The 20,727-nt window shown below is 45.7% G+C and overlaps 1 protein-coding gene across 1 annotated transcript in view; it reads right to left on the bottom strand.

The window, feature by feature from the left end:
• Positions 1 to 20,727, bottom strand: part of ITGAE (integrin subunit alpha E) — a 54,976-nt gene that overhangs the window by 21,202 nt on the left and 13,047 nt on the right. The window contains exons 6-16 of the mRNA XM_075014116.1: positions 19,715 to 19,866; positions 17,659 to 17,812; positions 16,396 to 16,546; positions 15,791 to 15,858; positions 14,653 to 14,785; positions 9,283 to 9,416; positions 8,373 to 8,507; positions 5,697 to 5,918; positions 3,411 to 3,541; positions 2,167 to 2,300; positions 89 to 237 (exon numbers count right to left, since the gene is read on the bottom strand). Of these exons, the coding sequence (XP_074870217.1) occupies positions 89 to 237; positions 2,167 to 2,300; positions 3,411 to 3,541; positions 5,697 to 5,918; positions 8,373 to 8,507; positions 9,283 to 9,416; positions 14,653 to 14,785; positions 15,791 to 15,858; positions 16,396 to 16,546; positions 17,659 to 17,812; positions 19,715 to 19,866 (1,563 nt within the window). The remainder of the gene's footprint in view (positions 1 to 88; positions 238 to 2,166; positions 2,301 to 3,410; positions 3,542 to 5,696; positions 5,919 to 8,372; positions 8,508 to 9,282; positions 9,417 to 14,652; positions 14,786 to 15,790; positions 15,859 to 16,395; positions 16,547 to 17,658; positions 17,813 to 19,714; positions 19,867 to 20,727) is intronic.

Below are 20,727 nucleotides of genomic sequence, written 5' to 3'. Positions count from 1 at the left end.
ACAGAGCTATGCAATGCAGGGATGCATCATTCACTGTGGTAGGAATGACTCCATCCCAGCTTCTGTGTTGAGCACCAAAATCACCTACCAGTATGTAGAGGGGCCACTGAGCACATGCAGGTTCAGTGGCCCGCTTTTCTCCCATCAATGTGGATTTCTGGTTCTCAAACTGGGCCCTCTTCTTCTTCATCCTCACATCTAATTCCACAGTGTAGCGAATGAATAAGTGCCAAATCTCTGGAAATGCAGATTGGAATTTTTTGAGAATTCAGAATACCCTTCATGGGATCAAAGAAACTACAGTCTGTGAACAAACTGCCATCAGAGCTCTAAATTGTACAGGAGAAAAGTGATACACACAAACCCAGGGAAATAAATGCACTTAGGTTTAGGCATATATGCTACAGGAATCTTAAAGACTTAGACTCAAAGGCTGTGGCCACCGTACCCCTCCCTTTTGGAAGGAGCATGTTAATGAGGCAGTTTGGAAGATGCTAAGGAGGTGCTGACATGAATATGCTGTGCCTCATTAGCATAATGGTGGCCTTGCATGAATTGAAAGTGCCACTTTTGGAATGCATGTCACCCCTGCAGATGGGGGCCTTTTGAAGGGACTCCCTGACTTCAAAAGCCCCCTCTTTCTAAAACCAAATAGGAAGAAGGGGCTTTCAAAGTTACAGGGTCCATTCGAAAGGCCCCCATCTACACAGATGGTGTGCGTTCCAAAAGCAGCACTTTCAAATTCCGCACAGCTGCAATTATGCTAATGAGGTGCTCCATATTCATGTCAGCGCCTGATTGCATCTTCCAAACTGCCTTATTAACATGCCCCCTCTGAAAGGGAGGGGTAGTGTGGCCACAGCCAAAGACACAAGTAGAAGTAGGAATTGAAAGTTTTAAAGATACGGGAAGTGTACTCCCAAATGTGCTGGATTAGTGCTAATCTCTGGTTTTGACTAACAGGATGAAATGATAACTCACTGTGTGCAAGTTTCAAAAGGTAGCCATATTAGTCTGTTTCAGGAAAAATAACAAGGAGTCTGGTGGCAACTTAAAGAATAACAATTTTATTATGGTCTAAGCTTTCGTGTCTTGCAGCTCACTTCATCAGATGCAGGGAGGGAAAGAAAAAGAAACAGTATGGATACGGAGATGGGAGTGTAACATCAGAGTTAATTCAGTTAAGGTGGCTGTAGATAAGAAGGTAAGAATACTTTTTGAACATATACAGCCAACAGGCCTCTGCCATGTACATTGCACAAACCAGACTGTTTCTATGCAACATAATAAAGTGATACAAATCAGACGTCAAGAATGATAACATACACCAGTGGGAGGACATTTTAACCTCCCTGGATGCACAGTTGCAGACTTGAAAGTTGCCATCCTTAAAGAAAAAAAAAAGAAAAAGGAAAAGGAAAAAAAACAGGCTGCAACATATAACTGCTGAGCTGGAATTCATATGCAAATTTGACACCATCAGAATGGGTCTGAATAGGGATTCATTCCCGTAACTAATTATCCACTTTAGGCATTCTCACCTTCTTATCCCCATTCATCCTGACTGAATTAGCTTAGATGTAACACTCCCATCTCTCTACCCCTACCACCTGTTGCTTTTCTTTCCCTTTGTGCATCTGATGAAGTGAGTTGCAGCTAATACATGCTTATGTCACTATATGCAGTAACTATGGTCCTTGGAGCAGTGTGCCCCTACCGGTGTTCTCCCCTAGGAACATTAGCTGCCCCATGCCTAGAGTAGAGAACCCGAAGGGACACTGCTCAAAGGAGAACCTCTTGCTTTGTGTGCGATCTCAAGCTGCTGCCAAGTGTACTTGTCACAGCTGCACCCTGGTGTGCAAAGAATAAGCAGCCATTAAAAATGGCTGAGCTAACTAGTAGCACAAAGACTCAGTACCATATACTCAGCTGGAATAAGCAGGCGCAATTTCACCAGCTTCAGTAGAGCCTCTTCTGCTATGCCAGCAGTGAATTTGGCTCCTCAATCTTTATCAAGAGAAATTATTTCTCTTCATTAACCATATATAGGAACATGATCCTGAAATATTATATAGTTACTGTACAGAACAGCACCTAGAATCAGAGCCCCAAATCCCCAGGACATCCCTGGCCTGAAGCTGACAGTGTCATTATTATTCACATTACCTTGCTGGGATGGATTGAAAGGTGAGGTCATATCAAAGCACAATTCCCCAATAACGATGCTATTGTTATGGAAAATGAATATTCTGTCTGGGTTGAAGCTCATGGTGACATGAAGTTTGACAACTGGTCTTGAGCTGGAGGACAAGAACAAGAACTGATAAGCAAGTAGACAAAATGGACATATATATATAATTTCCAGACTGATGCTTTACAGGAGGGAACATTTCAGGACCATCTATCAACAAGGAGCAAGAGTTGTAAACTGGTTGTGTAGTATTTCACTGGATATTCTCTGCCATCTTGCAAACTCAGAGAAACAGCACTGGACCAGATTGGGAATGTCAAAAATAGAGAGAAATCTCAAAATCCAAAGGATCAGATCATCTGAACCCACCAACAGTATGGGCTAAGAGTTTCAAAAGTGGGTTTCCATTTTTGTACCTGTAATTGAAATGCACATATAAATTTGGGTACTTGTACCACTTCCAGATTTCTATGGCAAATAAGATAGACACTGGTGTGGAAATTCTGTAATTTTTACATGCAGTTTTCCAGGACCAAAAGTTTAGATGCAAACTTAACTTCACCCCTTGTGAAGCATATCCCCTTTTAAGGTCATTTAGATGCCTAGGTAATGACTGCAGTTTGTAAATAAGTTATTTACATATCTAGTAGACCTAAACTGCACATCAAGGACTGTGAATATAAAGATCTGGCCAATGAAGTCCTACATTACAATTGATCTAAGTTTAGTAATTAACACTTGTTCTTTCTGCTTTAGAAATTCAAAGGCAAAAGGTTTCTAACTTAGGGCTTGTCTCCACTACACACTGGATCGACTTTACAGAAATCAATCCATCAGCTGTCAATTTACTATGTCTGCTTAGACATGTTAAATTGATCTCTGAGCACTCTTCTGTTGACTCCGGTACTCCACCAGGGTGAGAAGAGTAGCCAAAGTCAACAGGAGAGCAGCTCCTACCGAGCTTTCTGCATAGTACATGCCGCAGTAATTATGTCAGCTTGTCAACTACGTTATTTGCACAGCTGCAGTCATTTAGATTAGATCAATGGTGGGGATCAGTGTAGACAAGTCTTTAACCTAAAGCCTTTATGTAACATAGAAAGATTTAGAAGTGCTTTTTTTTTAATCAAAAGATCAACTAATATATATCCCAGCAATATTTTAAATAATAATGGAACCACTGAACCACTCCTGTGATACATATACAATCTCTACTTACCGGAGCACAATTACATTTCCAAATGATCCCACTGTGATATCTATGAGGCCATCTTCAGTGAAGTCAAATCCACCATCGATGGACTGTCCAAAATATTGGAGGCCTGGAGCAATTTCAGCTGCTCTTATTCTCTGTGGGAGTGGGGAAAAGATCAACATATTTAAGATAGGATATTTCTCCAATTAACATGGGCAAGCTCTGAGCAACACCTTGTGACATTTTTTAACATGCCCAGGAAAGGGAATGAACCACTTCCTGTGACAGACAGGCAGACTTGCTAATGGAGATGGTATTTAGCTGATAGCCATAGAACACACGTCCCAAGTGAACACATTAGAAAGAGAAGTTACTCACTTGTGTAGTAACAATGGTTCTCTGAGATGCATCCCTGTGGGTGCTTTATGTCAGGTGACTATACAACAGTGACCACCCCAAAGCAGGAGGCGGGTACCGGAGTTATATGTTGTTCACCATGGAAAGCACTGCTGCTGGAAAGCGTATGCCTTCCTCCACATGGCATCATGTGTCCTTCAAGAAGACTCCTTTGAAGAAGGCTGTCGAAGTTGTCACTGCCCTGGTAGAATGAACTTTGGGCGTTGCTGATAAGGTGGTTTTGTGTAATGAGTAGCACATCTTAATGCAAGATGTAATAATGTTCGAGATCTTTTGAGAGGATAGTCCCTCACCCTTTGATCTCTGTGCGAGGGATACAAATAATTTGTCCATTTTATGGAACAGTAAAAGGCTATATAAAACACCATAGTCCTCCTCACGTCAAGTGTGTGGATCCTTGTTTCTCTGTTCGAGGAGTGCAGCTTTGAATAGAAGGATGGTAATACTATCAGTTCATTTATGTGGAATTCCAAGGAGACCTTGGGAAGGAAATCAGGATGTAGATGTAGTGTCACTGCATCCTTACAGAAAGTTGTCTACGGTGGAATCGCCATTACTGCGGCCAGCTCACTGACTCTATGGGCCGATGTTACAGCAAGAAGAAATCCCATCTTTAATGTAAGTAAACGAAGCAATGTGGTGGCTAGAGGTTCGAACAGTGGTCTAGACAGCGTGTGCAGCACCATGTCCAAATTCCATGGAGGTGCTATTGGTTTACAAGGGGTATATAAGTTTGCAAGGCCTTTTAGGAACTGGGTCATGACTGGATGGGTGAAAACAGTACTTAACAGTCTTAAACGACCATTTACAGTCAATAAGAACTGCTTTTAAGCAATTCACAGATAAGTTTTAACTTGTCAAGAACTCCTTTCGCTCATCTTTCTTTTTTTTTTAAACTATATACAATAAGAAAACTCTTAAAATACTACAAAAAGAGGTAAAATGAACTATTTATAGATGATTTTTAACTTTTTTTTCAGGCATGCGTGAAACACGAGCAAAGTCTGTCCGTAGCCGCTGGTGGTTGAGAGGAATTGGCTTGGACTGGATCATGCACATGACCAAAAGCGCGCACATGCACACTCCACATAACTACAGCTTAAAAAATCTTCCAAGTGCAGCGCTGGGCCAGGCCCGACACCTGATGTGGAGCACCCACGGGGACCACTCAAAGAAGAATCATAAATTCCTAGCATTAGAAGGGCCCACTATGGACCTCAGTTGTAACTCCCTCTGCTGGCTGAAGAAGCAGTTCTACTGGTGAAGCCTGCAGAGTTTCTTTCACACAGGTCACCTGACACACTATTTAATGTTTTTCACTCATTACTCCTATCAGCATTCTCCATGTGGGGAGAAGTATCTTTTCATCCATGTACAGTGAGATGATTGAGTACCAGAGAGATACACTGGCTTGTGCAGCATTTTTGATAAGCAGAGTACTGCAAACCTACAAATGAGTTGAGTCTGGTGGGTGTCACGATGATTAGCAAATGCAGCGGGGCTTGAGATTAAAAGAAAAAGCCCCAGTGTTTCATCAAACAAGCCAATTTCTTTTTCAAGACTGATTCACTGTTTAATTGGTAATAAGCTGGTTCTCCAGAGTAAAAGAACAGTTTATGCAAGAAATGGAAAGGGTGTGTGTGGATAAAAAACATGAATTAGATCATCCAAACACTCCTGTGATGCAGGAATTATTAGCATTTCAGCTTTAGAGATGGATAAACTGAGGCATGGGGTGGCCAGCTGACTTGCCCATGGCTGTATAGAGGGTCAGAAATTAAAATATAAGGTAGGAGTCCTGACTCGGAACCCTCCACCACAGGAACATGCTCATCCCTGCCCCTCCAGTAAACTTTTACTGCATGAATGAATGACCCATGAGTCTCCCAGTACCTGAGAAAAGGAGCTCTTGATCCCATTCTTGTCACCATTATAGATATAAATGCTGCCAAACGTAGAAGAGTCTGACAGCCGATCCTCAAGGGGAGCTCCAACGGCAATGTCCTTATAGCCATCCCCATTGATGTCTCCGATGTTGGCTATGGAAAATCCAAACCTCTGAAAAGGAGATGGTGTCTGGACACTTAGTCGTCGCACCAAGGAGAATGTACTGTTCTGAAAAACAGCCAAGAGGTTACTCCTGCTGCTCTGGTAAGTGGGTTTTTTTAATGGTAAGGATCAAGGTGAACAATGAAGCTTTAAACAGTAAATGAAAGAAGTCAAGGTCCCAGTCCTCTGTTTGAAACCACCAAAAGTCTGCCATTGGAGGTAATGGGAGCAGGTGTACATCTGTACCCTTACAAATAAAACCAAGCAAAATGTTGGAAATCAGCTGCTCCTACACTTCTCACCAACATCCAAACACTACATATCCACCTTAGGATTTTATTCAGCTGCCCATCTCCATAATACCTGAGTGCCTCCTGGGCAAAAGCAATAGCCAGATCCCCAGGTCTGCAGTAGCTGATAATGTTACATTCAGTTAACCAAGGGATGGGCAACCATGAATGGTTAATGGGCCACATGGGTGGCCTTCTTTCCCCTCAGTGGGCCACAGCAGCCCGCAGACCACTGGGGTTCCACCTGCGGCTCTGCCATCTACCTCCCCATCCTTCCCAGCACTTTCGGAGTGCTGCTTTGAATCAGCTGTTCACAACGTTCCAGCTCTGGGAGGGAGAGGGAGGTGTAGAGACAGAGCTCAGCAATTCACAGCTCCTCCAAAAACGCTGGGAGGAAGGTAAGACATAGGAAGTGCAGGACTCTGATACCCCAATGCATGATAGGCACGTGGGGAGAGGGGTATACCTAGCGGGGTCTGTAGTCTGCAGGTGGAGTCTCAGTGGACTGCATGCAACCTGCAAGCTGCAGGTTGGCCACCATTGAGTTAAACTGTGTTCAGTTCTGGTTCAGCTAAAGCTATCACCAGCAATAAATCAGCTTCCTAGTCCAGCCAAGAACTGAGTGATGTCACAAATGTTATCAGCTCTTGCAAGCTATACACAGAACACCAAGGCTCTGTGAAGAAACAAAGGAGGAAGTGATTGTCAGATATTTTGTTTTAAAGATGTATATGTATTGGGTTTAAATATGTATATGTATTAGTCTAGGCTAAATACCCCCTTGTATTCTATTGCCAATTTTCCAACTACATCAGTTTTTCTTTTCTGAACCAGACTTTTGAATTCATGTGTAAAGTTTGGTTACAGTTTAGTTTGTCTTTAATAGCTCAGTAGGTACAAGATGCTTCATAACACTAGATTTCAAGCAGAGATGAAGTATGATCTGTCTGCTGTGCATCTTACACACTGGCCTCAGCACATGGCCACGCCCACTGGGGCGGTGGGTGACCCCAAGGCTTGGGGAGTCAAGCACCCCCCGCTCTGCCCCTTCTGCCCAAGACCCCAACCCCGTTGGTGCCACTGGCCTCTGCCCAGCCCTCCCCACCACCATACACAATGGGGTTGATGGCCTCCAGCCCAGGATGGTGCTGTCCCAGAGCTCCAGGGAGCCAGTGGGCGGTGTGGCTGCAGCCTTCCCCAGACAACCCACCAGTCCTAGTGCTGGGCTGACAGGTGGCACAGCACAGCCTGCCTGCTCCAGTCTCTGCCACCACAAGACCAGGTTGGGACAGGGAGCCTGGGGGCCTCCAGTGGAACATGGGAGGTGCCAGGTGAGGCAGTATGGGAAGGCATTGTCTTCCCCTAGCTACAATACCCAATGCCCACGATGCTCACTGATCTGCTTTTGGGAAAGACCCCCAGAACCCATTCCGATGGCGGCTGGCATGTACTTCTGAATTAAAGTGTCACTTTAAGAAATACTGTTTCACAAAATGCTTGCGGGTGGTGAAACAAATGGCTACACCATCATCAGAACAAAACGATGCCGCTTCCTTCTTTGGGACAAGGTCCATAACAACAAGTGAGACGGGAGATGGAAACAATTTCACAAATTTCTATTTGCCATCATGCTGTGTAATAAATCTACAGCAGGCCACAAAGACAGCTCTGGTTCTGTTAGGCTATGTCTACATGGCAGGAGCTATTTTGGAATGCTGCAGTATCCCAAAATAGCTGCTCCGTGTCTGTGCAACGTACCTGTCATTTTGAAATATTTTTCAAAATAAAGGGTGCTCGATGTTGGCATCCCTGTACGCCTCATTGCAGGAGGAGTAAGAGATGCTTCAAAATAGCGCTTGATTTCAACATGTGGCACCATTCAGACAGCACCACGTGCCCAAATAGCCTATTTCAAAACTGACTTGAAATAAGCTATGCAACTCGCACAGTGCAAATGGCATAGCTTATTTTGAGTTCAGGCTGCCATGCAGACATAGCCTTACAGAGTTTCTCCTTTCACAGTCCTGTAACCAAGAGAGGACTGATCGTTCTGTGGTCTTCTGATATAAAAGACACAGTTCACAAGTTATGCATGGGCACCAAATGGATATACAGGAGAAATACCAAGGATAAGAGTTTTATTTGTCACCCCAACATGGTAAAAGAAATATTTCCAATAACTATTGGAAATCTCCCACTAAGTCAGAACAACTGAAGCCAGTGTCTTTACCTCAAGCCGATACACATAAACTCTTCCCTCTTCCCCATGGATGTGATAAAAGGGGGCTCCCACAAGAAGGTAGTCTGTCACCCCATCCTGGTTCACGTCCAGAGTGCAGAGCTCAGATCCAAAATAAGACCCAACCTGCACCACAGAAAGAGAGTCAGATTTTACACTTGAATTCTCAATTAAAAAAAATTAAATAAAAAAGACTTCCATTGTGCTCTTTGCACCTGTCAAAGTGCAATACAGAACTACAAACATCTGCATTGTCATTATGTATCTGTCCCTCTGTCTATATATGGACCATTTCATGACTCCCACCATCACAATGCAGCCACCTTTGAGGAGGGACCCAGTAATTAGGGTAACAACAGCAGCAATATCAATAACCAATGGTTTTACAACAAGCAATGGAGGAAACCTGTGCCAGAGTGACTAGATTGTTTTTTCTTTGAGGGGTCAGGTACTGGAATGCAATGATAGTCCAACCCCATGAGGCTGAACTTCTTCCAAACCTCCCTCTTGTCCAAACTGGGGATATATCTTTTCCCCAGCTGAATTTTTCTAGCACCCCCAAAACTTTATGGATGGACAAAGTTATAAATTCCGCCCCCGCTGGTCCCATTCTCTGCTCTTGCCATCTCTAAAGTCTATGAGGAGTCAAGATAGGGACAAATCCTCGGCTTATGTAAATTTCCAGAGGCCCTTTGAAATCAAGTGGCCTCTGATACTTTACATCAGCTGAGTATCTGCTTCAAGAAAAATGCAGGGGAAGTGCTGATTAGGGGTTGCACAAGAAAATGGTCTGTAATGGCTGCATTGCAATAAAGACATGTGGAGTCCATATATTTTCATCTGAGTTAGTGCTTTGCCAGCTCACTTTATGGCCACTAGAGACTGAGCAGAGCATGGGTACCTGATCTCCTTGCAGGACTTGCTGTACGCAATCTTTCTTAAACACGAGCACTTTCCCCGTCATGTTGTACTGTGGAGCTCCAGCGATGTACAAGGCACCACCATTTTGTGCTCTTGCCACAGCCACACTGTACCCTGTGCATTTAGACAATGAGCAGAAATGATGCATGATCAATACAGCACTTCATTGCTGAGCTAAAAAACCAATGACACACACTTTGGAGATAAGGTTTTAGCTTGGCCCATCGCAACAACAGAGACGGGCCACAAAACTCAAATTGAGATCTGGAGCAGAAACCAAAACTCAACAAGGATTGAGGCTGTTGTGGTCCAGTGTTTTGCTCTGGTACCATCTTACTTAAAGGACAGATAAGGAAATAATAGCAAATGGTAACTTGTCAGAGGAAAAAAAACAACAAAGTCTTTATTTTGTCCCTTTTAACAGCATGTGACACCTGGTTCCTTGGCTGAATTTGAAAAATGGAAGGAACCTTGAGTTATTGCACTCATGGCAGGACCAAGTTCCATCTAGATCATCCCTGACATATGTTTGTCTAATCTGCTGTTAAATATCTCCACTGATGGAGATTCCACAACCTCCCTAGGCAATTTATTCCTGTACTTAAACACCTTGACAGCTAGGAGGTTTTTCCTCATCCAACCTATACCTCTCTTGCTGCAATTTAAGCCCATTTTTTCTTATCCTACACTCAGAACTTAAGGAGAATAGTTTTACCCCCTCTTCCTTGTAACAACATTTTAGGTACTTGAAAGTTGCTATCATGTCCCCTCTCAGTCTTCTCTTTTCCAAACTACTACTACTATTTAGCCCTTGTACTCCATGTGGAGCACAGGTCATCTACAAATCTCCTCCACTTCACTCTGTCTCAGGACAAAACTTCTAGCTGATCCCAGGAGTACCCCAGTTGTTGTCCTTCAGTCTCAATAGATCTTCTCCATGTTGTCCAAGGTCTTCCTCTTTTGTGTTTTCCTTGTGAGTTCCATGTGAGAGCTTGATGGCCTATGCTGGATGATGGTTTTCTGAGAGCGTGGCCTAGCCATCCCCACTTTCTTCTCTTGATTTGAATCTCAATTGGCTCTTGTCTTACTCTATTCCAAAGCTCCTTATTTGTGACAAAGTCTTGCCATTTGATGTAAAGGATGTACCTCAGGCATCTGTTTATGAATGTCTGTAGCTTCTGAGTTGAAGACTTCTTAATATGCCAGGTGTCGCATCCATACAAGAGCTTACACTCTTCACATTTGTGTTGAAGATCCACAGTTTCATCTTCGCAGATATTAATTGTGAACTCCATATGAGATGCAGAGTCTTGAGTGCAGCTGTTGCTTTCCCTGTCTTGGCACTGATATCCCCATCTTTTCCTCCATCTCTGCCTATAATACTCCCCAAGTGGGTGAACTGCTCCACATCTTCCAGGTCATCCCCTATGTGACATGGCTGGACTTTTATATTGGGTCTGGAAACCATTCTATATGCCCAGTGTGGCTACTGGCCCCAAAAATTGTGCTGGGGTGCCAAGTGAGGTGTCAAATGAAAGCTGATGATGCCCTGGATCCATGTAGGCTACTTGTGTTTCTATATTATGTATGTAGGTAAAGTTATAGATTTTTAGCTCTAAAGCTGTGTGGGAAATGTTCCTGTGCTGAGGTTCACAATGGGAGGTGGGTCTCCACCCCAGCCAGGACAATAGACTGAGCAAAGGCCCAGATGGCCAACATCCATTTTTTGATGGTGGGATTTTCCTGCTGGGACTGCAACAAATGGAAACTCAGGACAGTGACCCACCTGGTGAGGTGGTGAGCTAAGGCCCATGGAGAAGAATGGAATTTTCCCTCTGCATATGAAAAGCTGTAAGATGGGCCCTGGCAGGCAGGTACTTTCTTTGTTGTTCAGTCCTCATGAGTTAGGCCTGTCTGGACGGTGGGCCCCTCCCAGAGAGGGATGACGTGGACTTAGGAGTGTCCATCTTGGCTCTTTTGTCTTGTGGTCTCCCAGGATCCATGTCGCAGCATGTGGATCCCAGCGGGCCGTTCTTTCTTTTTTATTAAGAAACCCTTAGATCTAAGGTGCTGGCTTTTGCATGGTTGTTTGGGTAAGATCCAAGTATATATTGACCGGGGTTTGGGGCTGGACCCTTTGGGGTCTGGAAGAACTGTTGTGGTGTCTGGTGAAATACTCTTAAGACCCTCTCACCTTAAATTGGAGGTTGTTGGCATGGGCTGGTACAGAAGCTGAGAAGTCTGTGGGTTTGTTCATGTGGCTTCTGGCTGGCCAGTGGGGCTGGCAGAGGTACTGTTATGGCTGGTTGGATTTGCCTTAGTGAGAAGGAAATCCCAGCCTGGGGCTGTAAGTGGCCCAGATTTAAGCAAAGTTACCCTGGGTTGATTTCTCTAGCTGTTCTCAGAATCCCATCCTATCACACCTACCCAGTGTGATGGTGGTGTTATTAGAATGGTTGATCCTCATTGTTTTGGTCTTTCCCTTTATAATGCTCAGTCCAGCCATTGCAACAGTTTTGTCTAGTGCCTTCCAAATTAAACAAACTCAGCACTTTCAGTTGTCCCTCATAGGTCATGTTTTCTAGATCTTTAATAATTTTTGTTGCTTTTCTCTGGACCTTCTCCAATTTCTCCATATCATTCTTGAAAAGTAGTACCCAGAATTGGACACAATACTCCGGATGAGGCATAATCAGCAAATAGTAGAGTTGGCCTCGAACTGTTGTTTTTCTTCCTCTGGCAAGTTTTCAATAAAGATTTTCATATTATTAAATACACTGTAAGTGTATTTGGCCATTCCAGCTTGCTTGAGGACGGCGGTGTTGGTCACTCTGTCCTTCCATGATATTCCAAGGATGCGCCTGAGGCAGCGCAAGTGGAAGACGTTCAGCCTCTTTTCGTGGCGGGCATACAAGGTCTAAGTCTCGCTGCCATAAAGGAGGGTGCTGAGGATGCAGGCTCTGTAGACTTGCATTTTGGTGTGAGTGTACAGCTTGTTGTTATTCCACACTCTCTTGCTGAGTCTGGACAGAGTTGTGGCTGCTTTTCCTCCTCAGGCAGCGTCGACTCCACTGGCTTGGCCACGTCCACAGGATGAATGATGGAAGGATTCCAAAAGACATCCTGTATGGTGAGCTAGCCTCTGGCAAAAGACCTCCCGGACACCTCAAGTTGCGCTACAAAGATGTCCGCAAGAGGGACCTCAGAGAGGTAGACATCGAGCTGGACAACTGGGAAGAACTAGCAGATGACCACAGCAGATGGAGGCAGGGGTTACACAAGGGCCTTCAGAAGGGCGAGATGAAGATCAGACAGCTAGCAGAGGAGAAACGAGCGCACAAAAAGCACAATAAGGACTTGCCAGACACCCACTACATCTGCAAGAGATGCAGCAAGGACTGTCATTCTCGTGTGGGTCTTCATAGTCACAATAGACACTGTAAATGAAGTCCTCAATTGAAACTTTAAAGGGCGCGATCCATAGTCTATGCAGACTGAAGGATGCCTACTACTTGTATTTGGCCAGGAGCATGCAATAATTGGCAATTCGAAATTGTAGGGATGCCAATGAGTAGGACTTTCTTCCCAACAGATCTAATCTCTTCCAATCCTTATTGTATGATGTGGACCGAAACTGGATTTGTTTGCCTCTGTGGTGTACAGCCTCTACCACCAGAGAATTAGGGGCAGGATGGGCAAATAAAAATTCTGCCCCTTTTGGTGGCATGCAATATTTTCTATCAGCCCTCTTAGTGAGGTGGTACTGAGGCAGAGGTTTGCCATATTTCTTTGGCAGAAGCCAGGATGGCCTCATTGATAGGAAGGTGTAGGGAGATGTGTGAAATGTTAATAAGTTTATGCTGGGGCTCTGGTAGGTCAGCTAAGGAGATTTCTAACAAGTCTGCCACCCTTTTAAAAAGCTCTTGGAAAGACATGAAATCATCCCTGGAAGTTGGTGATGGGGGCATTATTGTCTTGTCTGGAGATAATGACAAAATATGAGTAGGTAGTATACTGTCCTGCTCAGGTGCCAGTGTTTGTTCTTCTAGCTCCTCCTCTGGTACAGCTTAGGAGGAAGGTGATGCAGAAGGTGGTTGGATGGGATGTAGTGTGGTCAGCTTGGGAGTAGTGTGAGTTTGTGTTTGATACTGAGTCTTGGGGTCCCAGTACAGCCATGCTGCTGGCATCAGTACTGGAGGCATCCATATTAATGGTGGCCATTGTTGCCTTGGTACCAGTGAAAGCTGACATGGTTGCTTGGGGGAAGAGTATCAAGGCATGTATGGTGCCAGCTTGACCTCCTCCTCTTCGTCAGACAAGTACGATAGTACCAAATTGGTTGGTGTGGTGACCATTGTTGGTGCCTGTCGTAGAGGGGTAGTGTAGATACTGAAGTGTAGCATGCTGGGTACTGAGGTTAAAGCCAAATCAGAATGGCTTGTCAGTGGTGGAGGTACCATAAAAGACAGTATCGGGGTGTCTGATGCCATCTGGATGTACTGGGGTTCAAGAGGCCGATGGTACCAGAAGTCACGATGCGATTGGTACTAGAAGTTCTTGAGGAGTTGGTGCCAATGCCAATTTGGTCTGTGGCAGCTTGTCAGTGGTTGCTACCAATTTCTTTGGTGCCATAGGTGCCATAGGGGCCAAACTAGGAGTATGCTTTTCTGGCCACACACCAGAGATAGGGATAGCCTTGTCTTTAGCCATTCCCTTTGGGCTGTCTGTGTGCCTGATGGGCCTGATGCCTCAAAGTGCAGAGTGGACAGTACCGTCAATACCCAGGCTGTCTTTTTTCCCCTATGAACAGATAGGAATAAGGGGACTTCGAAGTAGCTGGGGTCCTTTCGAAAAGGAGCCCCGTCTGGATGAGCCGCATCAATGTCAAAGTGCTGCAGCCACCCACTTGCTAATGAGGCGCTGAATATGTATTTCAGCGCTTCATTAATAAACTTTGAAAGGGCCATTTGCATGGCAATTTTGAAGTTTTTGGCTAGTGTAGATGTAGCCTGAGAGTCATTCTACAGGACACTGTGCATATTAACAAGGTTCAGAGGATACCAGGGTGTATCCACCATCAATGATAAACAACCACTATACCGCTGGGTACAAGGAAATTGCTTCTGTCAGAGATCCTTTCCCTGGCTTTACAGGAAACGTAGATGCAGCCAGGTCCTGTGAGATTTGCTGTTCTTTGTTTTAACAACAATCAACACTGGCACGTGCTCCTCTAAACACAACCCACATACTGAGATATTTGACCTGATTCTTCTCCCATTAACTATATTGGGAGCAGATCAGAGCCATCTCCTACTCAGCTTGTTCCTTGGGTGGCGGGGGAATTATTTACCTAGGTAGCCGTAATTTGCTCTCTTTGCTTCTTTAGATTCATTCAGGAAAGCTGCTGTCTGGGTTACTAAATTGTACAGCAGAACTCCACCAGACCAGTCAAAGGCTCCCACTGCGCCAAACAGTACCTGCTGCTGCAGAGTTAACATAGGGAAAAACAGAAGAGAGGAATGGATGTATGATGGGGTGGACTAAGCCCTGATGCCTGCTACAGGAAGCCAGACACCTTACCACACCCCATCCCAATGACAGGAGCAGAAGAGAGGTCCTCCTGACAGAACAGAGTGGCTGTCTCTGCAGCAGCCAATCAGGACCCAGCAGACTGATATAAAAGAAGGTGCAGGGCTAGGGCCTGGCAGTTCCTCACAGGAGCTCCACCGCAGGCTGGTCCATATTCTGACTGGGAGATCAGCAGCACTCTGGACAGCTCGGAATGCGAGCTGGACCTAGACCTGGGCAAGACCCAGGCCCTGTGGCTAGAGACTGGCCATAAGCCTAATATAGGAATTGACAGCAGCCTGCACAGGGCGAGTCAGATCCCAGCCTCAGAACCCTGAAGACAACAAAACAAGACCTTACACAGTACCCTTGGCTGCAGAGAGGTACTCAGGAGTAGATGGACCCCATTACAGGGTGATAATCATTTGCTCTTCTCTTGTGCTCAAGGATCTCAAAGAGCTTCAGCAAATATCAGTGTTTTCAGTCTCGCATCTCCCCCAGGAGGCGGATTGCCACTTCTATACTCATTTCACAGAGGGGAAATCTGAGGCACACTGACCGTATGGTCAAATAAAAACCAGCAGTGTGGGAAACAGACTCCAGGCCCCCTGACTCCCCGGTGTCAGCATGAAATAGAGCTAATTTTGGTAAAGATACAGCAGTTGCGATCAAGTAGGTGTCCATATGTGCATCAGACACTAAAATCAGATGTACCAGCTCACGAGCAGATACAAGTGAAAACTTCAAGCAATCAAGAGATACCGGTGAAACAGGCTCTGTTGTGCAACAGGGATTTGACTTATTTTGGCTTTCAGACTGCAGTAGCAAATCGAGAGAATCAATTCTTTAAAGGCTCTCAAACACAAAAACAGCAGCACCGTGCACTCATCTGCCAGAGGGAGACTGCCACCCACACTTGCCTCGTTTAAGATCTGCGTGCTGAAACCAGTCTGAGCCAGCTCGTATTCCGCAGTGTCACCCGCCGTACCTGAGAATTAGAAGAGGATCTAGAGAGTCATTTTCTGTGTCACTCAGAAAGGAGACAATGTACAGGTCTGGCACCCCTGGGACCTGAATCATCCTGGACGAGGGGATTTGCCGGACAAGGGAAGGTCTGCAGGGCTGTGTAGCTAGAATGTGCAGGAGTGTTGGATCTGCCCCCTGACCCAGGGTTCCCACAGCTGGGAACTACAGGAGGGACTATGCGCCCCAGCTGGCTCCCAGCCTCAGGACTTCTCGTGTCCCCACTGCCCCCCGGCAAGGGTTCCCGTGGCTGGGCACTGCCAGCAGGACTATGCACCCAGTGAGTTCCCAACCACAGGGCTATTGTGGTTCCCCTGGCTGGGGCCTCATGCCTAGCACTGCCACCAGGGCTCTGTGCCCCAGCCAGCTCCTAGCCCTGGGGCTGCCAGCTGTGGCTCCTCTCTGGTCTAGCAACATCCATTATTCTAAAGGATGAGGGATGTGGCCAGACGAGAGAGAGCTGGAGGAGGGAATATGAACCTGTACAGAGGTTTCCCCTCACCTTCTGTTGCTATGAGCTTCTGCTGCAGGGTTGAAAGGAGCCCATCTAAAGCTGAATAGTTGGTCACCTGGAATAAATGACTGTCATCTGGGTCAGAAGCGATCAGTCGCAACTCATCTAAGGCCTTGGGCTTGTTAAAGGCATTTCCCACCTGTGACAGAGACCAAGATCAATGAAAAAGAGCAGCACTTTGATCAAAATATGGTGGCTTTACCTATCTGCAACAGTTTGCGGAGGGGGAGGGGTTTATAAAGCCCCAGAAATCTGCAGTGTGGCTCCACCTTATGTGCATCCTGCAGGCAGTGACAACTGGAATTGACGTGTAAACTGCATGTTCTAGCTTCAGAGAAGGGCCAAATTTGAAGTGTAAAGTTTCTCCATATAATGCTCTGCTAAAGAATTACTAGTCAGAATTTGTTTAAAAATCAGAATGATGATTAATTAAGTCTTACTATTGGAATTAATATGTCCCGAGTCAACTTTGAAAACCAAAGATTTTTCAGGCAAGATTTTAAAAACTTTCATCTCTCATTGTAACTTATGGGCTTCCAACATCCTGTGGAATCATGAAGTACCATTGCCCTCTTTTAGTGCCATGACTGAAGACAGCATCTGGACTTGTCTTAACTTTCGTGCTTTTTTAAAACTATGCCAAATGAACCCCAATGGTTTTATAGTTTAATTTAAACTCTGCAACATGAGCAAAAGCAGTGGGCCTTGAGGAGAGATTTAAACATTGAGACAGAAGAAGCCTGGCCCCCAAGCAAGCAATCATCTTTGTTCCAAAATGGTCACCTCTGAAAGGAGGTGCGTGGGATGTGGAAGCAGCGAAGATGAGTGGTCAGAGCAGACAGCAGAGCTGTAGAACTGAACAAGGCCTGGGTACAAGTGAGGATGGAAATTGTGTAGGCCTTAAAGGTGCGGCAGAGAAACTTAGCTGTGATGTGGAAAAGGAGAGGAACAAGTGAAAGCATCTGAGGAAGAGGTGATGTGAGTGGTGGGAGGGGAAATCTATCAGAGACGTGAAACTGCAGTACTCCATAGAGCTGAGTTGGATTTTATTTACCCATGGATCATATTATTAACTCAGTGAAGTAGTTTAGTTTTTAATGTATTCATTTTTATACATGCTCCTCATCTCCATCATTTACTCGATCTCTGTGGTCAGTCTTTCTCCTTTCTCTTCTAGTTCTGTAATGAGGGATATCAGCTATGTTCAGGGGGACTGATTTAAACAAGTTCCTTTGGATATTCCGAACTTACCCCAATGGCATAGCGCTCAATTCCTGCCATTTTGGGTGAACTTATCACCGTCGTTAAATTCATTGGATCCAGAAGTATCTCTCCATCTGTCAGCACAACTATGATTTTAGCAGCATTTTTCTGGGACCCCTGGCTCTCATTGAAGACAGAATCCCTGTTAAAATTGTTGTACGCAGAATGAGTCTCTGGGGGCAGGGAATGTCTACCTAATACTTGTGCCAAGGCCCAGAGAAAGCACTGAATTCTTCAGGACTTTTCCTTTCACATAACGCAAAAGCAACCAGACAGATTCCCCTCTCCCCTCCTACCCCACACCTAGTCCCATGTTGAATTTAGTGCTAAGGACAGCTATGGAGCCATCTGTATAGTATCTCATGTTTCTCTAGATGCTCAGACCACTCCTCTACCCATTCCAGGAAAGGAAGTGACTTTAGAAACTGCATGGCCCCCTTCACGTTCCCCACCTCCGCAGTCTAACATGACTGACAGGAGATAGCATTGCACTCCCCATGTTTACTTAGTCCTTGCCCTCTGTGCTGACTGTAGCTTCAAGAAGGGAGTAGGAAGGGACTGGACAGAGACCAATATCTCAGTTCACAGAGGCCTCTTAGCAGCCTTTACAGCCAAACTGGGCCAGATCTGGCCATTCAGCTTAGAGCAGCAGTGGGCAACCTGTGACTAGAGCTGTCCTATCCATAGGATGAGGTGAGGCGGCTACCCTAGTCCCCATGCTTTTGGGGATCCTGCAGCAGCTACCCCAGTTGTCCTATGGACAGGAGGAAAGACAAGTATGGGGCTCAGCAAGCTGGGAGGGTGCAGCAGAGCAGAGAAGGCTGCTGCTGGCACCACATGTTGACAGGGGAGGAGGCCAAGGGGAAGCAACCCTTTGCTGCTGCTATCATCCGTCACCATACCCTGTCCCATGTAATCCACAGCCAGGCTGGTGAGGGAAGGGGTCAGAGGGCAGAGTGGGGACAAAGCAGGGAAGGGGCTGGGCCTGTGACACTGAGGATTTGCCTGAGGCCCCACACATGGGGCCACTGTAGCGGGGTTGCCCTGCAGCCTTTCCCCCCACCGAGCAGCCCTGCCTGTGGCCCCTGTGGAAGTCTATGGATGGCCCACAAGACATTCTGTTGGCCCTGGCTCTTGCACAGGGTTGCCAGGTTCCACTGGTTTTTATCTGCTTAGTTTTTTTTCCCCTAGTGGCATTACCAAAGTGACATGCCCATAGAGCAAGGGCACATGAAGTGAGGTTGCGTGCTGATTGCACATCAGAGTGACTGAGAGACCCGTGCCCTACTTCTGCACCCAATCACAGCGCTGCTACAGTTCAGTCAGCAAACCCTGCACATTTTTGCTACACAAGCACTATTCGCAAACCTACCTTATTGTGGGAGACCGTCTTGGTTATGACCATCTTGCGGCCTACTGAGGTGAAGGAGGGCCTTTTATGTGGCTCAGCCAGAAGCTAAGGTTTTTCCATTGCTGGCTTAGAGGTTAAATGCCCCTGTACCATTCCCAGGGCTTCCCATTGAGAAGAACATGTGGCAGTTTGATTAAATGATTAGTTCCAATCCTGGTTTCAGTCTACAAGTTTGTGCATCTCCAGCTGCTGGCCATCTCTTTTTTTTTTTTTTAAAACATTGCCCACCTGATGACTTGAGGCCAGGGACTGGGCTTTCACATGGCCTGCCAGCCAGCCACAAGAGGGTCTCTAAACTAGGAAAAAAGCAAGCCAGCCGCATAGGTTGAAGCAGATCAAATCTCCAAGTTGGTGGGTCTGACTGCTCTGGTTTCCTAGTCCGCCGTGTACGTGCAGCCTGTGGATAATCGGGCTTCCTGAGGCAGGCCCATCATCACCAGTAGAGTCAGGAAATCCTATGACAGGTAATTTATTCTCTGTGTCTGGAAGAAGGCGCACCTGCCTCCCACTGCTCAGAAGCGACCCTTGTTGCCAGAAAGGAGATGTGACCAGTGCTGGGCCCCAAATATTCATACAGCTATTCAGGAAGTGCCCCAGAAATACAGTATCACCATTTCTGCTGTTGTTACTTACAGCACATGTTGGATGGCAGATGCTGTTTTGGTCACGTTGCACAGCTGGGTGATGTTCTGAACCTTCTGGAGGGCAGCATTAGCATTCCAGCTGTCCCGCAGGTCAAACTCGGTTCTGATCTCAAATCCATACTGCACCAGGGCAAAATCACACTGGAAGGAAGTATCAGGTAAGAGTCCAATATTGGGAGCTTATCCAGAGGACAGGGGCTCCCAGAAACAGTTAGTCCAGAAAATCCCAGGGAAGAGAACAGCATTAATGCGAAAAGACAAATTCAGACCAGAGAAAAGGCACAATTTTAACAGTGGAACAAATGACCCAAAGCTCTGCTGCATTCTCCATCACTGGCAATTTTTAAAATCAAGCTTGGATGCTTTTCTAAAAGATCTGCTCTAGTTCAAACAGGAAATAACTCAGGCTGTGTCTAAACTGCGAGATAAATTAGATTTTAAGGCAGTTAGCTCGATATTACCATGTGACTGTCTTCACTGTAAATACCATTAGCTTGATTTAGGGTGCACTAATCTCGAGATTACAAAATCGCTGTTACCTGACGGTTATAGTGTCAAGCTCAAATTCAGAAGTTCAATTCAAGGCCAGTGTGGAAGCACCCCATCCTAAAATCAAATTTATTAGCTTCCAGAGGTGTCCCGTATGTAACCCATAATGCCCCTCTCAGTGCTCTGTTCTGGCCAGTGCTCTGCAGTAACAGAATGTTGAAGCAAAAGACTTCTCTGTGTTTAGGTGGCTAATGTTCAGCTTTATTGAATTCAATAAGGCAGCAGATGAGCCAAACTGGACACCAGTAAAACCAGGTCCAGCAAGGCTCATCTGTTGCCTTACTGAATTCAATAAAGCTCAATGTTAGCTGCCTAAACACAGTGAAGTCTTTTGCTTTGACAATCTGGAGGTTCCACCAAGATCCCAGCCACTTGCCTGGATGGAGGGACCGAAACCCCACTTCCAAGCCTCAAAAAGTGCGCACAATAGAAGGTAAGGGAGGGAGGGGGTAG

This window comes from Carettochelys insculpta, chromosome 19 (genome assembly GCF_033958435.1).
Source record: "Carettochelys insculpta isolate YL-2023 chromosome 19, ASM3395843v1, whole genome shotgun sequence".
Lineage (NCBI taxonomy): Eukaryota > Metazoa > Chordata > Testudines > Carettochelyidae > Carettochelys > Carettochelys insculpta.
This window is presented reverse-complemented; position numbering and strand designations above follow the sequence as displayed.